Below are 23,157 nucleotides of genomic sequence, written 5' to 3'. Positions count from 1 at the left end.
AAATTGTGGCAGAAAAATCAAACTGGATCCTAAAGAAAAACATGATAGCCATGGACTGACAAGGGGAAGAAAGAAAAACTACAGGGCTGCAAAGTGGGGAAGTATGAGGGTGTGGGAAGGTGAGACTGGGGAGGTGAAAGCTGGCCTTGTTGGTTGGGGACGTTGATTAAAGTTAGGTTTTACATGATAGGCAACAGAGGAACTCAGGCAGCAGCTAAGTAACCTGAACACAGAAATTAAGTAAGGCATATATTTGTGTTTTTTTTAAGATTTATTTTCATTGTAAAATCAGATATAGACAGAGGAGAAGAGACAGAGAGGAAGGTCCTTCGTCCAATGACTCACTCTCCAAGTGACAACAACGACTGGTGCTACACCAATCCGAAGCCAGGAGTCAGGAACCTCCTCCAGGTCTCCCACACAGGTGCAAGGACCCAAAGCCTTTGGCCATCCTCTGACTGCTCTCCAAGGCCATAAGCAGGGAGCTGGATGGGAAGTGGAGCTGCTGGGATTTGAACCAGTGCCCATATGGGATCCTGGCGCATTGAAGGTGAGGACTTTAGCCACTAGGCCACTGCGCCAGGCCCAAGGCATATGTTTTACTTCATAATATTATAAAACATACCCAGGAGGAAAAAAAGAGCCATATTTGAGATTGAGAAAAACACTCTCCTGCACAGGGACACTTCTGAAGAAACTGGTAGATGAAGGTTGCGGCTGGCATAGTGGCTTAACAGGATAATCCTCTATCCTGTGGTACTAGCAACCCATATGAGCGCTGGTTTGTGTCTTGGCTGCTCCAATTCTGATTCAGCTCTGCTCATGGCCTGAGAAAGCAGAGGATGGCTCAAGTCCTTGGGACCGTGCACTCACGTGGGAAACCTGGAAAAAGCTCCTGACCACTTGGGGAATAAACCAGTAGATGAACGACCGTCTTTATCTCCTCTCTGTAAAACTCTGCCTCACACACAAACACAAAAAGATAGACAGACCAAGACTGTACGAAATTCCACGAAATACAGGGCCCCAGGAACCTTTCCAGAAAAGAAGCTCTACAATGCCTCATTTTGAACTTCACCCCTATACTGCCTGCATCTAGTGAAGCAGCAGCTGCTAAGTTACATGAGGTCTTCCAGCCCATGGCTTTTTGTTCTGCTGAACACGTGTCCTATGGAAGCGCAAATGTGCTCAGAAGCCGAGGGATCCTTGTGGGTGTTACGATGCAGCAAGTTAAGTCACCCCACTTGGGATGTCACATCTCCCGTCAGTGTGCCAACTTGAATCCCTGTTGTTGTTTCTGATCCAGCTTCCTGCTAAAGCACCTGGGAAGGTAGCAGGTGATGGCCCAAGCACTCAAGTTCCTGCATTCATGTGGGAAACATGGATTGAGTTCCTGACTTCCGGCTCTGGCCCTTTCGTTACAGGACAATTTGGGGTGTGAACCAGAGGATGGGAAACTCATTCCTCTCTTTCTCCCCCCTGATATCTCTCTCTCTCTCTCTGTCACTCTACCCTTCAAGTAAATAATTGGTAAACCTTCAGCAAGAACAAACACATGATACTTTTTTTGTATCTTTCATAGCCTTTTGCTAACCAGGGGTCTCACACTAATCAAATCTCTCCTGGTGGGGTCAAAATCTAATTAAAGGACATCAACATTTGTATAGAGGAAAAAGCATTTTCCTCCCACACTGTAAGGTAAACACCCTTTAGCTGCAACTTTAACAGTGACAATCTGGATTCTCAGTGACATCAAATGCAGAAGGACTGCTGGCCACCGACTCAGTGGGCTGGACTGTGTCTCATGCTGTCACTTCAGCAGTGGCTGAAAAACTCTGTCACGGAGACAAGGCAACTCCTTCAGGGAAGCAAGCTTTGTCATCAGATGTTGGCCAGGACAGGGGCTACTTACATGGTTTCTGTCCTGGGACAGCAGCAGTATCCTAAGGCTCTTCATGCTTGAGCTTCTATCCAAAATGTCAATTGCTTTATCGAGATCATCTTGGTTTTTCAGCAGGATGGAAAGCTGGACACAGAAAAAGGAAATAGGACATAATATAAAATACAATAAAATATAAAATCTCACTGTTCCAGTTTTTGCAAAAATAAGGACAATAGGGACCAGCCCTAATTGGGGCTCAGATTTTAATATCTTAATGTTTAAAGACAACATAAGTGACTAGAATATATAAAAACTATCTCTTCTGTTTTCATTCCATTGAAGCATTAAAGGGAATCTTCTTGGGCCCAGCATGGTAGCCACTAGGCTAAAATCCTCATCTTGAACACGCCAGGATCCCATATGGTCACCAGTTCTAATCCCAGCAGCCCCACTTCCCTTCCAGCTCCCTGCCTGTGACGTGAAAAAGCAGTCAAGGACGGCCCAAAGCTTTGGAACCCTGCACCCACATGGGAGACCCAGAAGAAGCTCCTAACTCCTGGCTTCGGATCAGCTCAGCTCCGGCATTGCGGCCACTTGGGGAGTGAATCAACGGATGGAAATCTTCCTGCCTCTCCTCCTCTCTGTACATCTGACCATCCAATAAAAATAAAATAAATCTTTAAGAAAAGAGAGAGAATCTTCTTGAGTACAGGTAAGTCTAATCCACTGTTAAGAGCAGAGGACAGGAGTTGGCGTTCAGCCTACCAATTAGGATGCCAGCACACTGTGTTCAGCACCCAGCTTTGTTTCCTGTCTGGCTTCTTGGTAATGCAGGCCCTGGGAGACAGCAATGATGGTTAAAATAACTGGGCTCCTGCTATCCGTGTGGGAGACATGGATTGAGTTTCCCAGCTCCCTGTTTCAGGCTTGTCCAGGCCCAGCTAGTGCAGCATTTGGGGAAAGAACTAGTGGGTGGGAGCATTCTGTCTCTCTCTTCTTCAGTCTCTCATCCCTCAAAAAATTAATTTATTCATTTTTAAAAGCAGAGGATATGTAAGTACAGGAGCAGGTGCTGGACCCAGCAGGTTAAGCTGCCAATAGGGACGCTCCCATTCCAGAGAAGAGTTCCAGTGTAAATCTGGCTACTCACCTGCCTTCTTTTTATGTATTCATTTTAATTGTCTTTAAAAAAAGATTTATTTTTATTGGAAAGGCACATTTTTTTTTTAAAGATTTATTTTTATTATTTTTTATTGGAAAGGCGGATATACAGAGAGGAGAGACAGAGAGGAAGATCTTCCGTCCGATGATTCACTCCCCAAGTGAGCGCAATGGGCCGATACTATGCCGATCCGAAGCCAGGAGCCTCTTCTGGGTCTCCCACGCGGGTGCAGGGTCCCAAAGCCTTGGGCCGTCCTCAACTGCTTTCCCGGGCCACAGGCAGGGAGCTGGAAGGGAAGTGGGGCTGCCGGGATTAGAACCGGCGCCCATATGGGATCCCGGGCGTGCAAGGCGAGGACTTAACCACTTGCGCCACCGCGCCGGGCCCGGAAAGGCACATTTTACAGAGAGAAGTAGAGACAGGGAGATCTTCCATCCACTGGTTCACTCCCCCAAACAGCTGCAATGCCTCGAGCTGAGCTGATCAAAAGCCACCAGCCTCCTCCGGGTTGCCCACTTGGGTGGCAGGGTTCCAAGGAGTTGGGCCGTCCTCCACTGCTTTCTGAGGCTGTAAGCAAGGACTCAGACTGGAAATGGAAAAGCCAGGAGAACTGCTGCCCATATGGGATGCTGGCAGTGCCAAGACTGAGGATTACCCTGCTGAGCTGGCCCCACTGCACTTTCAACCCAATTTCTGCTGATGCATCTGGGAGGAAGCAGGTGACGGCACAAGTGTCTGTGTCCCTGTTACTCACTGAGAAACCAAGGTGGAATCGGGGTTCCTGATTTCGGCCTGGCTCAGGCCTGTTGTGGTCATTTAGGGAGTGAACCAGCAAGTAAAAAAAAAAAAAAAAAAAAAAAAATCGCTATGTGTGTGTGTGTGTGCTTGCCCAGGACCTACCAAATACAAGATCTTGTACAAGTGTGACAAACACAAAATCACACAAAAATTCAGTTCCTAATTATAATACAAGGACATGAGCGCTCTAAGTCCTAAGCTGAGAAAAGATAAGTACTAAGAACGGTATTTAAAAGAAAATCTTAGAACTACTCATGGAATGGGATAATCTTTTTCACATCATTTCATATTACAAAACTACTTCCTTCCCAAGTGATGTTCAGTGGAAATACAAAAAGACTATTTGGGGTGGAGTACAAAGAAATCATTGGAGTAGATGTTAGCTTTCAAAACCACCACTCTATAACACTGCTATCCAGTGCACAGAATACAACAATGGCAGCAATTCCTAATAATCTTCAATAATTCAATCTTTTAAATGAGCAGAAAAAAATTTTAAAAAGAAAAAAAGTCAGCAAAAGATTAGATATCTGTCCCAAGAAGATATACAAATAGCCAATAAACACAGGAAAACATGTTCCACATTATTAATCATTAGGGTAATACATATCAAAAACACAATGATATATTACTTACTAAAATGGCTATCTAAAAAAACAAGGAAAAAGAAAATAACAAATATGATAAGAATAGCAGAGAAAGAGCTACACTCACACAGTGCCGCTGAATGTACAGCACTGTATGTACTTGGTACAGCTGTGTTCGAAAATCAGACAGTTCCTCAAAAACTTACAGTCTTTACAACCCAGCAGTTCTCCCCCCATATGCTGGTTCTCCTCCCATGTTAGAAAACTAAAACCATATGCTCACGAAAAAACTTCTACAGAAATCTTCACAGCAGCCTCACTCACAATGGTCAAAAAGTGGAAACAACCCAAGTATCCATCACAGATGAATGGATACAAGATGTGACAAGGGAGATATCTGTAAAGCAGAATATTTATTATTCAATTATAAAAGTGATGAAGTGCTGATACCTGGTACAACTTGGGTGACCCTCGAAAGCATATGTTTAGTGAAAGAAGCCACACACAAAAGGCTACATGTTGTATGATTTCACTTACATCAAATTAAAAAATGATTAGGCAAATTCAAAGGCACAAAAAAGACACATTGTTGCCAGGGCCTGCAAAAAAGTGGAGAGTGATTGCTAATGGGTACAGGGTTTCTCTTTGGGGTGATAATACATTCTGGAATTAGACTAAGGTGTTGCTTTCACAATTCTGTGAATATGCTAAAAAGCACTGAGCCATATACTGTAAGAGGGATTTTATTCATGTTTTTTATTTGAGAGGCACAGTGAGCAAGTCAAGAAAGGGAACTCCTATCCACTATTCACTCTGCAAATACCCACAAGAACCAAGGGCCAAGACCAAGCTGGGCCGGGGCTGAGATCGGGCCAGGTGAAAGCCGGAGCCAGGCAGGGACCCAGGTACCTAACTCCCCCGCGGCCTCCCAGGGTCAGTACTAGCAGGATGGTAAAGTTAGAAGCCAGAGCCAAAAATCCTCTCAGGCACTCTAAAATACGGAATTAACCAGTATCTATCTATCCACCTACCTACCTACCTACCTACCTTTCTTTCTCTTCTTTTCTTTCGTTCCTTCCTTCCTTTCTCCCTTTCTTTCTTTTCTTTCTTTCTTTCTTTTCTTTCTTTCTTTCTTTCTCTCTCTCTCTTTTTTTCTTTCTTTCTTTCTTTTTCTTTTCTTTTCTTTTCTTTAAATTTTACATCAGGCACCAAGGGCTAGATGCTGTGGCATAGCTGTCTACAACTTATACCCTGTGTCTGCTTGAGTCTTGGCACCTCCACTTCCATTTCACATTTACATGTTTGGGTGCTCATGTTCTGTATTTTTAAAATGTTAGTTTTATATACTTTAAAATATTTGCATCTACATTACTTATTAACCAAATAGCTATTCCCAAATTTACTATATTTCCAAAACAAATCCCTATCTAAACCAAAAGATCATATAATCTTATTTTTGTGTTATTTGACAATACATCCAACTGAGGTTGTATATTTTGTAGGTAGGGAACTAGAGAGTGTTTAGGCACCAAAACAAAAACTCAGCACCATCAGGCTGCATTGTGCAGTGGCAGGTAAACCCACTACCTGTGATGCCAGTATCCCATATAGACACTGGTTTGAGTCCTGGATGCTCCATTTTTGATCCAGTTCCCTGTTAATGTGCCTTAGAAAACAGCAGAAGAGATGGCCCAAGTACTTGGGTTCCTGCCACCCACATGGAAATTCAGATGTAGTTCCAAGTGCCCTGCTTCAGCCTGGTGCAGAACAGGCTGTTGGAGCCACTTGGGGAAACCTCTCTCTGTCTCCCCCTCACTCTATAACTCTTTCAAATAAATAAAATAAATCTTTAGATTTCAGCCCTAAAGTATCAGGGAAAATTAACTTTTTATTAAAAAAAAAAAAAACAAGAAAAAAAGACTACATAGTGAGAATTTAACTCTCAAGGAGCTACAATGCTGCCCAATTCTCCTGTCCTGCCATCACTAACTCAATTCCCACAAAGTGCATGCTTTTACTGCACGTGAATACATCTTTCAGACTGATGCAAACCACCACCGCGAGCTGAGTACAGTTTTTAGTAGGTGTGATGGAGCTGGGAAAGCAGCTGAATAACTGACACTGAATGAATTTCTGAGTTCAAAGTAGGAGTAAACACGGAATGGTGGCATTAGGGAGGAGGTAACCAGAGAAAGCACTGACACAGGTGCTAACTTTGGAAATAAGCTGTAACCTTCTCTCAGAGAAGACTTCAGCACGTATGACCGTTACAGAAAGTCTACCTCCCAGTTTTCTAACACTTCTTCAACCCACCCAGAAGCCCCTGCTTCAGTAGCCCTGCAAAATGTCAATATAAGTTTCGGCCTTAAAACCATACCTGATTCCATCATATGGCAGTAGAGCTACTGAATGAGTAGGAAATATATGTGTGATTTCCCATGTAGTGAAAAATAGGAATCTAAAAGTTGCTGGAATTAAGGAAAGGAGCTCTGGGAAAATGAAGCCTGCAGATGACATCAGAAGAACAGAGCTCAGTAAAGCAGAGTTGTTGTGCTTGTCCCACACCCTCCATGCTACCTCACCTCATTGTTCATGTAATGTAGATCAAGAGGTTGACCAAATACGGCTGCCACCTTGTGCTCCACGTCTTCATATCTCACAGGCCGGCTAAACGCTATAATTCTGAAAAACAGGACGGAAACGTAGGGTTTAGAAAACAATGGTCCAAGTATGTTTTTCTTTTCTTTCTTTCCCCCACAACACAGGATTCTGTATTTGCTTTCCCTCAATTTGCCTTTTTCTCATTTTTTTTCCTCTTACTTACTTTTACCTTTTCATCATTTATCTGAACATCTCTTGGGGTTTTTCTTAGCATTTACTCATCATCTTTTTGAAAAAGTGACAGAAAGAAGAACAATGAGGGAAAGTCAGAGCTTCCGTCCAGTCATTTACTCCCCATGTGTGTACAACAGAGAAGCCAGGCACCAGGGCAGGAACTCCAATTGGGTCTCCCAAGGAGGTGGCAGGTTTCTAAGCCTTTGAACCATTAGCTGTTGCCATGTTTTAGCAGGAGGCTGAATTGGAAGACAAGGAACCAACTCTTGAACTGGCACGTCAATATGGACACAGCATCCCATGTGGTAGTTGAACCTACTGACCAGAGCAACCCTCCCTACTTCTCAGGTTTGGCTCCTATAACCACTGCTCAGTCCCAATCACTTGTTCTACCTCCTCAACATGCACCCTGCAGGCAATGAAAGTATCACAGTGAGGTACTGATATGAGGTGGTGGTTCCCCTTCCCTGGGTGCCGGGTTGTGTGGAAAGTCATGAGTGGTCTCTCCCCTTTCCCCAGGAACAACAAAAAGAAATAGCAAATTTGGAAGCAATGAGTTCACCCAGTTATCCCTAAACCTTGATCCTTCTCACCCTGATCAATCATGTAATCATTATTCAAAAATAAAATTTATACATTAAAAAAAAACAACAACAAAAAAAAACGGCTCCAACTGTTTTTGTTAGGAAATAAGCTAGAAGGGCCCAGCGCGGTGGCGCAGTGGTTAAGGTCCTCGCCTTGCACTCCCGGGATCCCATATGGGCACCGGTTCTATCCCGGCCAGCCCCACTTCCCTTCCAGCTCCCTGCCTGTGGCCCGGGAAAGCAGTCAAGGACTGCCCAAGGCTTTGGGACCCTGCACCAGCGTGGGAGACCCGGTAGAGGCTCCTGGCTTCGGATCGGCATAGTATTGGCCGTTGCGCTTACTTGGGGAGTGAATCATCAGACGGAAGATCTTCCTCTCTGTCTCTCCTCTCTGTATATCCGCCTTTCCAATAAAAAAATAATAAAAATAAATCTTAAAAAAAAAAAAAAAAGAAATAAGCTAGAAAACGTAAGAGACTGAAGCACCAGTCCTAAAAGCTCAATTTCAGTTCCAAAGTACCTTATCTCAGGACTTTCAGTATTCCCATTTAACATGCCTCATGCTGGTTATCTTTAGAAATCAGATTTCCCGGCCCGGAGTGATAGCATAGTGGCTAGCCAGGATCCCATATGGGCACCAGGTCTAATCCCGGCAGTTCCACTTCCCATCCAGCTCCCTGCTTGTGGCCCGGGAAAGCAGTCGAAGACGGCCCAAAGCCTTGGGACCCTGCACCTGTGTGGGAGACACGGAAGAGCTCCTGGCTCCTGGCTTCAGACTGGCTCAGCTCTAGCCACTGTGGCCCCTTGGGGAGTGAATTATTGGATGGAAGATCTTCCTCTCTGTTTCTCCTCCCCTCTGTATATCTGCTTTTCCAATAAAAATAAATAAATCTTAAAAAAAAAAAAAAAAAGATACTGCTTGTGATGCCCACACCCTATCAGAGTGCTTAGGTTCAGGTCCCAACTCAGGTGTTCATTCTAGCTTCCTGCTAATGCATACGCTGGGAAGCAGCAGTTGGTGGATCAAATACTTAGATTCCTGCCATGGGAAATTTGTTTCTTTTTTTATATCTATCTATTTATTTATTTTTTAATTGGGAAGGCAGATTTACAGAAAGGGGAGACAGAGAAAAAGATTTATCTGTTGGTTCACTCTCCAAGTGGCCACAACTGCCAGAGCTGAACTGATTCAAAGCCAGGAGCCCATCCTGGTCTCCCATGTGTGTACACGGTTCCAAAGCTTTGGGCCATCTCCATTGCTCTCCCAAGCCACAGGTAGAGAGCTAAATGGAGAGTGGAGCAGCCAGAACATGAACCCTCACTCATATGGGTGCTGGTGCTTGCAGGTGGAAGATTAGCTAACTGAATCATTGTGCCGGCCATGCATGGGAGATGTGGATGAAGTTTCTGGCTCCAGCCTAATTCAACCTTGGCTGCTGCGGGCATTTAATCAGGTAGACGGAAGATCTTTGTTCCTCTGTCTCTGTGTTTCTGACATATATAAACAAATAACAGCAAAAAGATAAGCAGAAGAGAATATCATATAGTAATTGATATATACACACAGGTATACAGAAAATACAGGAGTAACAAAAATCTTGGAATAAGGGAAGTCTTACCAAGTATAAACATAAAATATTGAAGATGAAAGAAGACACTTAACAAAAATTTTAACTTCTCAAAATAAATTGAAACGTCTCATCGCAAAATAAACAATTTAAAGTCAAACAAGGAATACCAAATTGGACATTACACTTGTTAAGAAAAAAATGAAGAAAAAGAAAACTCAAAAGACAAACAGCAAAATTCAGAGAAGAGTTGCAATAGCTAACAAACACTTGAAAATACGTGTGGGAGATGCACACCAAAACAACTTTCTTTTCTTCGACTGCCTGATGTCTCGCTAGCACACAGCGCAGCAGCACCCAGCCTGCGCTCCATTCCCTGCCCTCTTCCCTGCCCACAGGAACGCTTTCACACCTTACCGCCTTCCCGGAGCAGGAGGTGGCATGACCAGAGGAACAAGTAACAGGCCACAGCAAAGAGGTATCTAGGCCACAGGCTTTGAATGAAATCTGATAATTTCTTAATATTGTTCTGTGCTAGTTTGGCTCAATCAGAGCAGAGCATAAAAGCCTTCATATCCCTGATCCACCATGTAATCATTATAAAAAATAAAATCTATTAAAAATATTGTTCTAAAAAAAGCCTTCATATTCTAGAACTATGCTAAGCACTAGATGTATGTGGGTAACTTAAGTTTAAAAATTGGTTCCTCAGTCTCACTAACCACATTTAGATAAAACATTTTCATAACAGTACAAAGTTTTATTGGATAACAGTGACAGAATATTACTGTAAATTATACTATATGCAATCTATTCTTCATACAAAGTTAAACAACTCAGAAGCTAATTTCCCATCATTCTCTGTTCATCATTACCTCTCATTTTTGGAAATTAGATTACCGATTTCCTAGTTCATCTCCACTAGGAAATCCATCCACACTTGGATCCTTATCATTTTTTCCCCTCTTACAACAACTATCTCAAGAAATTATACTGTTAGATACTATCTAGATAGGAGGTGGGATTTTGTAGGTGTGATGGTGTTCTGGAACCTTCTGAGAGCATGATTTCCTCTGAAATCCTAATTGCAAATCACACTTCCCCAACAACAGTTCAAAAAGAGGCCAGTCTTTCTGAAGAAAGTAGCATAAACCCACTCAGCTGTCCTGAGGACAGTCTGGGAAAGGAGCAGGCTCAGAGATAAATTCTCCTGCCTTTGATTTGGTGATAAACCAGTCAAAACCTTCCAGAGCAGCCTCAAAGTATGGTCAAAATCAGAAAGCAGGACTTATAAGTTTGGGAAGATATAAGCTGCTGGCATTATGCTGAATAACAGGTATTTTTAGGACAGTGTCTCAAACAGGGATCTGACACCTCTGATAACCATCAATGATGGTTAACACCAATCAGTGTCCTGTCACTGTCACTTTCAAAGAGGAGATCCCAATCTACCATTCCCTGTGCTGTCCTGGGGCTAAGAGGGAGGGGAGTCAAGGACCCTCCTTTGCCAGCCTTTGTTAGTCCACCAGAAAGGACACTTACCATGCCACTTGACAAATTCATTACTGCTTTCTCCACCCTAAATTCTAATTATGTAATGGTCTATGATTCACATTGACATTATCCATAATCCTTGTAAAAAAAAAAAAAAAGTACAGAAAGCCCACAATGATATTCTCCACAAAAATCCTAAGAAAATACACGAAACTAGAGCTCTCTGGCACAGAGCAGCTTGAACTTGGCTTTCCTGTACCAAGTTTATAAGGTCTTCAATTTCACACACAGCATACACACAGTGAAATGCCATGGCTCCTGAAAATAGCTCCATAAAAAGAGAATGCACAGCTTTCAAAACCTTGATATCAATGTTCTGCCGCTCAGGGCTTCAAAAGGCCATTCCTGCCTGACCACCTTACATATTTGTGGTTTCAATCTGGCAGCTTCTCCAAACCCAGACACATACACTTCTGAGTGTAGGTCCTCTCACTGTAACTGCACACTACTTAGGGAACAGGTAATTTAGGAGAGCGTAACTGCATAATTAGGCTCCAACACAATTGAGCTTTTGATTTCATATCTACATCTGAAACCTCTTTGTTGTTCTGAATTTGGTCACCCCTCCAAAATTCAATCAGGTTAGAAAGTGTGGAAAGCAGCAACACGAAGTGACAATTAAAGTTCCCAGCTAATGGCAGCACACAAGACAAGTAGCTGGGTTGAGTTCAGAAGACCTTTCTCCCTCTATGTCAGCAACAGCCCTGGAACCCAGAAGGAAATAGCAGACCACACTTTCCACAATGTTTCCACAGGCAGCCTCTGACTCCTTGCAGGCTATGAATGCATCTGTTTGAGAGAGACCAGCAGCTATCCACTTCTCCCAGAACTGGCCTCTCAGTGGGCTGAAAGGTGCAAGCTGCAGAGAACTACCACAACTAAGAATTTCTGGAGGTATTTTAGGTCCTGTGGGGAAGGAAGATCCCATCCTTGTGGGCATAATCTCGCCTCTCCAAACACTGAAAAACATAGGGAAAAAGGTGGGGGAGGGGAAAGAGGGATAGCAGCAGGAAATATACATTTATGTGCACAAAGACTGCACCTTTACAAAAAAAGGGTCCCAAATATCTTATCACCAGAGTTCTGTATCCTTTTAAAACAATTTTTTAAAATGACTTTAGGCGGGCCCGGCACGGTGGCCTAGCAGCTAAAGTCCTCGCCTTGAACACGCCAGGATCACATTTGGGCGCCAGTTCTAATCCCAGCAGCTCCACTTCCCATCCAGCTCCCTGCTTGTGGCCTGGGAAAGCAGTCGAGGACGGCCCAAAGCCTTGGGACCCTGCACCCACATGGGAGACCTGGAGGAAGAGGTTCCTGGCTCCTGGTTTTGGATCAGCGCAGCACCGGCCGTTGTAGTCACATTTGGGGACTGAATCACCAGACAGAAGATCTTCCTCTCTGTCTCTCCTCCTCTCTGTATATCTGGCTTTGCAAACAATAAAATAAAATAAATCTTTAAAAACAAAAAACAACCCAAAACTTTAGAAGTGCAATCACGTTTTTCTCCACTATCTTGGCCACACACAGACAATAATAACTATAACACTGACAATGAATGGAGAAAAGGGCAGAAGAGTTTTGTAACACTACTTTCACTTCCTCAATGAAGACTACGATACAGACTGAAAAACTGGCTCTTTTTCTGTTCTCAAAGGATCTGAAAGTATTTCACAACTGATGGACTTGGTGCAGCTTCCCGTGACCTCACGGCATCACAAGGAAACTTCCAGACCACCAACCTGTTCCCTGGATGTGAGCGGAGCCAGAAACGTCACATCCCAGGGAATCCTGCTCTCCCTCTAGCGTCAACAGGTAACAGTGTCACTGTGTCTGGAGGCCGTAAATGAGGACACCAGGAGCTCCAGCCAGATGGCAGAACTCTCAGTAGTGAGACACAGCAGAACAGTAAAACATCAGCAGTTGAAATGACTTTCAATTCTAAGACTAGAAGAAAGGTTCAGTTAGTGGGTGTCCATTCTCCCGCCAGCCAGCAGGCAGCACCCTGGGGTTCACCACACGAGACTGGCTTAGGTGAGTCCGAACGCCTTCTGAGAACTTCAACACACAAACACAAGTGCCAGAAAGCAGACTTACCGCCTCTCCCCGTTGTGCTCAAACTTGATTCTGACGTCACTCTGTGAAAAACAAAGAAAAACAAAACAAAACAAAAAACAAAGTTAGAAAGTTCTCTGGTGAGTGTTAAGCTGCCTTTCCCAGGTAAGCCCCTGGGCAGCCCTTTCACCAACATGAGCCAAACATTCCTGATGCTTCCAGAAGACGCTTCCAACTTCTCTGGAATGACAATTCTCAGTTCTAACCTCTGGGGCAACAAGGCTCTTGGGCCAAGAGTCCTAGGTGGGTACCCCAGCCGAGCTGCTACGCTCTAACTTGCATGCATTCTCTACTCCTACAATTGGCTTTGGAGTTTGTCCTACCACATCATCTCCTGGCCTAGATTTCAGATTTCTCTCCTGGTTGGTTGATGTGACTGAACAGAAAAAGAAATCTCTCTGCTGTTACTCTCTGGCTAAAATAGTCACATGATTTACCTTCTGTGAGTCTTAAGTTTTTCCTTCTGTAGAATGGGGCCAAACACACAAGGTGATTTCAGAAAGTTAATGAAAAATGGAATTAAAATTGTTTATTTGGGTATACAATATTTCTTAAAATTCCATGGTTTCATAAAAATTTGTCATGAACTTTTGGAAAACATACGTATAGATTTCAAAAGTTTTTACACCAAAATAAACCTCTTTTTTCATTTTTCACAAACTTTTTGAAGTGCCCTTATACTCACAGAGGTCCTATAAAAGCTAACTGAGGATTACCATATTAGAAATTAAAAGTGAAAGATGTTACATTTATTTTGTTAACAAGATATTAATTAAGGGTAGGGGTATTGGTGTAGCAGTTAAAATACTAGATAGGGCTTGATGCAGTTGTCCAATTAGCTAATCCTCCCTCTTCAAGCGTCAGGATCCCATATGGGCACCAGTTTATGCCTTGGCTACTCCACTTCCCTTCCAGCTCCCTGCTCGTGGCCTGGGAAAGCAGGTGAGGACGGCCCAGAGCCTTAGGACCCTGCACCTGTGTGGGGGACCCAGAAGAAGCTCCTGGCTCCTGGCTTTAAACCAGCTTGGCTCCGGCCGTTGCTGCTACTTGGGGAGTAAGCCAGTGGATGGAAGATCTTTTTGTTTCTTCTCTCTGTAAATATGTCATTCCAATAAATCTCGTGTGACACCTTCATCTGGTATCTGGGTTCAAGTCCTGACTCTACCCCCAACTCTAACAGATGCACACCTTAGCAGGCAGGAGGGGATGGCTCAAGTCAGTGGGTCCTTGCAACTCACGTAGGAGACGGACTGAGAAACTGAAGGCATTTGGAGAGTAAACCTGTGCAGGAAGACTTTTCCCCGTCCATCTGTCTCTATGCCTTTCTAAGTAAATAAATTGTAAGCAGCAACTAAAACTCATTTCATGTTACTATACAGTTTTATTAAAAACAACCACCACAACTATTTTTTCAAAAAACCTACTAAGAAAGTTCAACTTTTACTTACTTACTATTTTCTTGAAAGGTATAGTGACACAGAGAGACAACGAGTACATCTCTCCTTATATTCAAATGTATTTTATTGTTAAAATATTTTAGATATACAGAAAAACTAAGCAAACGGAACAGAGTTCTCATATGTCCTTCTTACAGACATAGTTCTTACTGTCAAACACCTACATTGCATGGCACCTTTTTTTTCTGCAGTCAAATGCTCTACCCCTGAGCTATATCCCCCACTTTTTTTTTCTGAAATTTATTTTTATTTGAAAGGCAGATAGAGACCTTCCATTCTCTGGTTTGCTCCCCAAATGGTCATAGTGGCCATAGCTGAGCTGATCCAAAGCTAGGAGCTTCTTCCAGGTCTCCAACATGGATGCAGAATCCCAAGGACTTGAACGACTCTCCACTGCTTTCCCAGTCCATAAGCGGTGAAGCCACACTGGAAGTGGTACAGTGGGGACCCAAACCAGTGGTTATATGGGATGCCAGCACCACAGACACAGGGTTAGCCTATATACTACCATGCTGGCCTCTATATGGCACATTGCTTTTTAAAAAAAAAAAAAAAAGTTTATTTTTAGTATTATTTGCATAGTTGAAAAGAATGCCGGCCCCTGATTAGGGTAGGGTCAAGGGAGGAAAGTGGGTGGGACATGGGACATATGTTTTAGCTCTTGTTTTTTTTTTTTTTCCCCTTTTTCCCCTATATCTGTAGGGGACACATTTCTTTTTGTTATAATTCATTAGCTAATACTGATATATTAACTAAAGTTCATAGTTTATTCAGACTTCCTCTTTTTTTTTCTTGTGGGTTTTAATCAGATTTTAATTTTTTTCAAAGATTATTTTTATTGGAAAGGCACATTTACAGAGAGAAGTAGAGACAGAAAGATCTTCCATCTGCTAGGCTGCAACAGTGTAGCTAAGCTGATCTGAAGCCAGGAGCCAGGAGCTTCTTCCATGTCTCCCACATGGGAGCAGGGTCCCAAGGCTTTGTTCTCAATTGTTTTCCCAGGCTACAAGCAGAGCAGTCCAGAAAGGACCTGGCACCCATTTGGGATCCCATTGCATGCAAGGCAAAGGTTTAACCGCTAGGCTACCAGGCCAAGCCCCAGATTTTAATATTTAAAAATTATTATTAAAAGAACTTACTATAAAAGCACACAATAGTAACACACATTTTTTTTTAATTAAATTTCATTTTGTGACACAGTTTCATAGGCTTTGGGATTCCCCCAGTAACACACATTCTTAAACTAGGAGAACATTCTGTTTGGATGCACCATTAAGGAATTTTCTCAAACCCTTTGCAGGACTAAAGGAAGTAAATCATTTCATGATGGCCATAACTTATTAAGCACTCATTTTAAGGCATGCACAAGCCAGCCCTCCTTAAGACGAATCAAGTAACCAAGTAAACAACAAGCAGCGTCCACACAGATGGCGTCTCTGATGCACACACAGCAGCCTTTCCAGAGGAGGATGCAGGCCCGACAGGCCTCCATGGGCCACCTGGTGCACTTGATCCGCGGAGCTCCTAAGTCAGCATTTCCTGCCAGGCTGACCACAAAAAGCCATGTACAAGGAACCTTCAGATAAAGACAATCCCACTCGATTCCTTCCGGCCAGCCATTCTCCTTAACCCCTCTGGTCAGGTGCTCCTCGGAGGACTGTGATTCTATCCAAGTCAAGGAATCAGCCACATATCTAACCACTTCTGTTTCTTCACTGGTCCTTCCTCCCTCTCCAGGCTCTATCCTACCCCAACCCCGCAATGATAACCATGCCTTGACATCTGGCTTTCAGGTTTTCTCTTCCTCCCTTCACATTAATTCCTTGTGGAAATAAACTTGGTCAATCTCTAAAGAGATGCTCCCCAAATTCCTATCCCCCAGCCTTGATGCATAGCTTTATCTGCCTGCCACATATTGGCGACACATTTTAGTTGTGAAGAACATGGCATGGGTCAAACTGCCTGCTTCAAATACTAGTTAAACCCAATTATACACCTCCATGTGTAATCTGCAACTTGTTATTCGACCTCTCTGCAACTCAGGCAGTTCCTATCTCACGATGTTATTAAAATGAATTAAATGATACATTTTGGTAAAGAGTTTAGAGTAACATCTGAAATACAGTAAGTACTCAATGATGATTATGCAGGTCAATTATCCTTTACCTGAAACCCTTGCAGCCAAAGCTGCTCAAACTGATTTGGTTTTGCAGAGCAGAGGGTACACATTCTGAGACCATGTGACATGTCCCCTAGGAGAGGGGGGCCCAAGGCAGAACTATGACAGAAGCGGATTGCTCACAAGTATTTCCCTCACTCCCTTGCATTTCCTGACGTCAGCCTGTGACCGTGAGTTCTGACCCACAGTAGGAACAGCAATACGCTCTATACGCTCTTCCTGGGCGGCCACATGTCCTGAGACAGGGACACCGAGTGACTACTGGAACTCTGTCTTCACCATTTCTGTACTTCACATAAAAATCGCTGAGATTTGGGGCTTCTTTGTTAAAATTATACAAGCTGCTTCATCAAGATACTCTAATTTTCACAATAAAACATAAAAGCATTCACAGTAAGTAGAATAAAACAAGACTATAAATAACACTATGGCCACACTGGTCAAGTTTTGTTGCCAAATGAATTTGTTACAAGTTTTATAGAAACAGAAACTCCTTAGTTTGCAATACTCTTTGGATTTCTGAATTACAGGAAGAGGATTAGGGTTCTACAAAAATCAACACACATACCCGCCCCCCCCAAATACACTCTAAACGTTTTCTTCTTTTTATCAACCAGTTGATGTATCTACATCAACTACCCTGCTGAAACATTCCCCTTCTTAGGGCTGCTATTCCTACCAATCTCTCAGCCATACAGTCTGAGTTCTGCCAAAATCTTTTAGACAGCGAGTTCCAATTCTTCCCTCAAGGGTTCTGGTATGAGACTGCCTGCCATTCTCTCAGACATCACTCTTGTTGAGACCTTTCCCCTGTTCTGGGTTCTGAAAGCTACCTCTCTGTACCTCCATGCTCTCCACGCTCCAACCCACTTAACATTCCTCTACAGTGTAACCATCTTTTTTTTTCTTAATTGCAAAGTCAGATATATATATAGAGAAGGAGAGACAGAGGAAAGATCTTCAGTCCGATGATTCACTCCAGAGGAAGGATCTTCAGTCCGATGATTCACTCCCCAAGTGACCACAACAGCCAGTGCTGTGTCTATCCAAAGCCAGGAGCCAGGAACCTCCTCCAGGTCTCCCACGTGGGTGCAGGGTCCCAAGGCTTTGGGCCACCCTTCACTGCTTTCCCAGACCACATGCAGGGAGCTGGACGGGAAGCAGGGTTGCCGGGATTAGAACTGAGGTCCATATGGGATCCCAGCACGTTCAAGGCAAGGACTTCAGCTGCTACGCTATCGCACCAGGCCCTATTAATGTTAAGTTCTAGCAATAACCTCCCACAGTCTTTTCTTTTAAATCTTCTATTATTGATCGACTGATTGCGACAGCAAGGCAAAGAGAATGAGTTCCCATCTGTTGATTTACTTCCCAAATGCTCTCAACAACCGGACCTGGGCTGGGATAAAGCATGGAGCCCAGAACTCAGTGCAGTTCTCCTACATGGGTGTCAGGAACCCAACATTACCGCCATCCTTGCGGCTTCCCAGGGTCTGCATTAGTACAAGGCTGGAGTCAGGAATCAAGAACTGCGACTTGAATCCAGGTACTCTGCTGGGGGGTGGGGGACACAGGTATCTTATCTTAATTTAGACTCCTTCAGTTTATCTAAGCATCTCACCCTGGTTCCTCACAGGAACCCTGCTCCCTAACTAGACAAATACCACATTTCCTTAAACACGCTGCATCTATTCCTTCTCCTTGGCCTTTTAGCACTCTATTTCCTTAGCTCGAGTGCCACCCTTCTTTCAATCCAGCCAACTAAACTCTCAAGTGCCTCCTCCACCTGAAATGACTTTGTAACTCCTTAACCCAAGTTCATTTTAGCTTTCACTCCCTGGACCATATATTTAGGTAGTCACAGGACCATATATTTAGGTAGTTCAGTTTCTTTCTTGCATGTATTTCTTATGAGTCCCAGGGTCCTGGGAACATGACTTTATTTTGTATGCATAAGAAGCGTTACTACAGACACATGTTGAAGTGAATACAGAGATACCAGTGATGCTGAGAAAAAAAGTCCTAGCACAAAATTCAGATCTTGGCAGAAACAAGTCCCGTGTCGATCACAATCAATCTAGTGAGGCGAGAGGCGAGAGGTGAGAGCCAACCTTGGGAAAACTCGGTGGGGGCAACAGGAGTAATCACTGATAACACCAAACTTGGGCAGAAATGATCTCAAAGTCCAGACTCAGTGGTTGAACGTGTAACCCAAGACAACCGCACAATGTTTCTTAAAGAAAGGTTTGTAGGCTGGTCTGACCCAGTAAAAGCTTCAGCTATTTATCATCTCTCTTACCCTCTCTCTGGTTCTGTATTGCTCCCACACACCATATTTGCTCTGTAATGTTGATGGTTTCCACACCTTTTGGAATGGAGACCTCATTTTGACACAAAATTGGAAATAAATGAAAAAAATAAAAGAGCAAGAAAAAATAAAAATTTTATTTGCGATGCAGGAAAGCCGTAAGAGCTCGGTGGAGGAGATAATTAAAAATCAACCTCACAAAATGTAACCCCAGGTTGTGTAGCGCTTTATGTCTTATTTTCAAAGAAGCTAGCCCATCTGGTGTGCGACCCTTCAAAGAAAAGGGAAGTCCGAAACAGGTAGCTCGATGAGAGTAAAAGCAAAGGCAGTCTGCCTACCCCATCACCCCGCTAAGAGAACAGCTCCTAGCATTCTCTTCCTCTGGAACTGATGCCCATGCTTGCCGCAGAAGGCAAACTCCAGTCTGCAGCACTCCCTGGGGAACATCTGGAGAGTGAGACCAGACTCTGGGCTCTGTCCCAGCATCTACCTATCACTCTGAGACAATTCAAAAAACAAGAATTCATGGAAACAAAGACTCTCTTTCTTCCTCTACTGAAATTTTTAGAAACAAAGGTAGCTTTAGAAATTCTCAAAGGCCCACCAGATAAAGATAATGACAATCGAATAAAGATGCAAAAACCTGAACTTTTTTTAGTTTTTGACACTATGCAAAGTTCTAGTAAGAAACTGTTGGAGTTTCCCCAAAGTTCATACATGCAGTGCCAGACCTTGACATAACACAATATCTTTACATTTATTTCACAAGATAATAAATATTTCACCTTCTGTCTGTGAGCTTAAAACAACCTTAAGAGGTAGTAGACAAAGTAGGTACTCTATTTTTCAGATGGAAAAAACTCAAGTTCAAAAAGGCTAAATGACTTGTAAATAGTAAAATTACTGGGACTGGAATTAAAAAAAAAGTTTGTTTCTACTCAATGCCTTTATGTAAAAGCTCTGTAAAGTATCATATACATGCTTATTTTGATTGATCGATGCTGTAAACTGCTGTTGTAGAAAGCACTTTATAGTGAAATTTTCTGCTGGCAAATGATTATCAACCTTTTCTCCTTGGACAGTTTTCTTTTCACTACATTAAGTAGTCAGCTCCCAGAGAAAACTAATATCCACTGATACAGAACTGAGAGTTCATGACTGCTAAAGGGATGCTGCAAATATATCATGGTTTGCAAATTGTCCACTGGCCCCAACCACACATGGAAGATTGTTCAGCCTGCTCCACACCAAGCTGCAGGGCTTCTAGGGACCTAATGCATAAAACGAAGAACACAGAATCTACTTCCTAGCAAATAGTTCATAGCTGAGCCCCTCACTGCCTATCAAGTTGCTCAAAATGCTTATTTGGTTTCAAATTCATTCTCTCAATTAGTTACTAAGCTTTTTACTTAGAGAAGAGGGTGTTTAAAGTTCTGCCAAGAAGATACTGAGTTAGGTTTTCCAGCTATTCCAGGCCTTAGTCTGGAAATGTATTCTGTCAATGAACCTACAGCTCCTCTGGCTTTGCTTGCACTGACAAGCTTGAGCCCCATGAAGCTGTGCCAACCTCGGGGCAGCCCTGCAGCCAGCACTATCGCTCTCACACTGAAGGGCTGTTGGCCTCTACCAACATTATTCTACCATTGAATAAACAATCTTTCCAGATAGCCAAAATACTCAGTCACTTTCAACTGGGACTCTGCAGTTTGAATCTTTAGCCCAATTTGGCATCTCTTGCCATTTAAATTAGATTTATTTTTTCATGCCTCTCTCCTTCTAAGCATGGACGTTCTAGAATAAGAACTGATCATGGGTCCTGGAATGGCAGCCTAGCAGCTAAAGTCTTTGCCTTGCCTTGAATGCACCAGGATCCCATATGGGCACTGGTCCTAATCCCGGCAGCCCCACCTCTCATTCAGCTCCCTGCTTGTGGCCTGGGAAAGCAGTGAAGGGTGGCCCAAAGCTTTGGGACCCTGCACCCGCATGAGAGACCTGGAGAAAGTTCCTGGCTCCTGGCTTTGGATAGACGCAGCACTGGCTGTTGTTGTCACTTGGGGAGTGAATCATTGGAGGGAGGGTCTTCCTCTGTCTCTCCTCCTTTCTATATATATATGAGTTTTCAATAAAAATAAAACAAATCTAAAAAAAAAAAGAACTGATCATGAAGAAAATGGTTTCATTTCTACCTCAGACCTAGACTAACAAGAACAATAATAAATGCAAATTCACGCTATAAATCAAGAGGTCCTGCTTTAGGAGATTATTAACATAGCCAGTCTCCTTTGTTTATACTCAGCTCACATTCACCTCTGCCTGCTTCCCGTATTTCCTAGAAACATACTACACTTATGGAAACTTTCTCTCCCTTGGCTAGCAGGACTTTTCTGAAGAACACCTCTTTTGGTCTGCAGCTGGGTATCTGCTACACTTCCCAGAACTTTCTAAGAGCTTGGCTTCATAAAGAGGAAAAACTATCTTGATGTCATCACTGTCCTTTTTACCAAATACTAACAAAAAATCCAAGGCTTCAATTCCTAAACAGCTATGTTGGCTCCTCAGTTTCACATTCTTCCTAGCACAGCGTCTGAGATAAGAATCCCACTAACGGGCTTTCACAACGCTAGAAATGCAGGACCTGTGTGAATGAACGCACCAACGAGTCTCCACGCAGCTCCAAACACATAGGTAATTTCTTATCCAATAATTCAACAGTTCCCTACAGTGCATACATTTGTGCTAATCAATACAACAGCCACTAGCCACATGGGGCTATTCAAATTAATTACATACAACTTAAAATTCACTTTCTTTGGTTAGTGGCCACCACACTGTATCACACTATAGTACAGATACAGGACATTTCTGTTTTACAGAAAATGTAGTAGACAGAATAACAGGGGCTTTTATAATCAATCACTGTTCCCTACAAATCCACGAAAACAACTTCTCTAGGAAATCAATTCTACTCTTTCAGCATGAGTAGCAGATTTAAAAGTACATTTTGGCTCTGATGGGTATTTGAGTCCTTACCAAAAATTTCTTTTTTTCACTGACCCCTGCACATGAGCTTGTTGTTATTGTGGGGCTGTTCAGAAGGGCTGAGTTGCTGGTGTGGTGTTTTTTCTTTAAAAACAAAAAAACTGAGGTTAATAATTTGTATCCTCCAAGCAACACAAACAGTTTGACATTAGCCAAGTAAATTGTGCGTCTAAAGAACCAATTCTTTTTTATTAAGATTATGTCCTGCCAGTCAATTCTCTCTTAGTCTTCCATTTCCTAACTATGGACCTCACTCCAACACCACAGCAGCAGCAAGAGGGAATGACCAGCACTTCTCCTACAGCGGCATTCAGGTCGTACACAGGATTTCTAAAAGGTAAACCTAAATCCTCCTTAAGGAACTTTCAGGGGCCACTCCACCCCTCTTTTCCCAGCCAGGTTCCTTCAGGCCTTCCAACTCAAGAATGCTTTCCCATTTTACTCATTAACTGACATTCATGCTAACAGTCCAGTTTGGAGAAAAATCTAACTGGAGCAACATTAGCAAGCACACTCCACATAGGAAGACAGGAAGGAAAGTGAGGTCATTAGGCTCAAGCGTGGGGGAGGGGACTCACTTCTGGTAAAATGTTCCTTCCAAAAGTGGCTTTGAATATACATGAGTTACAGCAAGAAAGAACCCACACGATTAAACAGACCGCATGAATACACTGCAAGAGTGGGTCTGCACGTTAGTCTATCAGTTCTACAAAAATAATCACAGCAGCAAAAGCAGCTCTCTAAAATTCTGTTGTAATATAAAACAAAAACTCATCCCCTTGTCCGCTTTTAAAAGCAGGAAATACTCTAGCAGATCTGAGACAGAAAAATGTCTAAGGCCCATACTTTCTCTAGGAACCAAGGGCACTTCTGAAGAATCGGCAGGCATGGTACAAATGAAGAGGGAAGTTAGCTGGTAACAAAGACTACCACAAGGAGAATATTACCCACGAATTTTCATTAAATATGCCTAACCCAGCCATCTGAGATAGCAATGGCTACCCACCAGCTATGCAAACTGCCACCTCCCACCCCGCTACCCTACCATTCTCTCCTCTCAGCAGGTCGAAGTACTCAAGAAACAGAGAAGCA

At 43.1% G+C, this 23,157-nt stretch overlaps 1 protein-coding gene across 4 annotated transcripts in view; it reads right to left on the bottom strand.

Annotated features, from left to right (window-relative positions):
* The window catches only part of MAP3K3 (mitogen-activated protein kinase kinase kinase 3), a 67,865-nt gene that overhangs the window by 32,969 nt on the left and 11,739 nt on the right, over nucleotides 1–23,157 (bottom strand). For 2 of the 4 annotated variants that reach the window (XM_040989475.1, XM_040989476.1), the window contains exons 3-6: nucleotides 22,057–22,149; nucleotides 13,065–13,105; nucleotides 7,012–7,111; nucleotides 1,913–2,026 (exon numbers count right to left, since the gene is read on the bottom strand). In XM_040989475.1, the coding sequence (XP_040845409.1) occupies nucleotides 1,913–2,026; nucleotides 7,012–7,111; nucleotides 13,065–13,105; nucleotides 22,057–22,149 (348 nt within the window). The remainder of the gene's footprint in view (nucleotides 1–1,912; nucleotides 2,027–7,011; nucleotides 7,112–13,064; nucleotides 13,106–22,056; nucleotides 22,150–23,157) is intronic. The other 2 variants (XM_040989477.1, XM_040989478.1) reach the window with 1 other exon arrangement.

The sequence above is a fragment of the Ochotona curzoniae genome, unplaced genomic scaffold (genome assembly GCF_017591425.1).
Source record: "Ochotona curzoniae isolate NIBS_2020 unplaced genomic scaffold, NIBS_Ocur_1.0 contig_523, whole genome shotgun sequence".
NCBI lineage: Eukaryota > Metazoa > Chordata > Mammalia > Lagomorpha > Ochotonidae > Ochotona > Ochotona curzoniae.
Note: the sequence above shows the minus strand (reverse complement) of the source record. Positions and strands in the feature narration are given on the sequence as shown.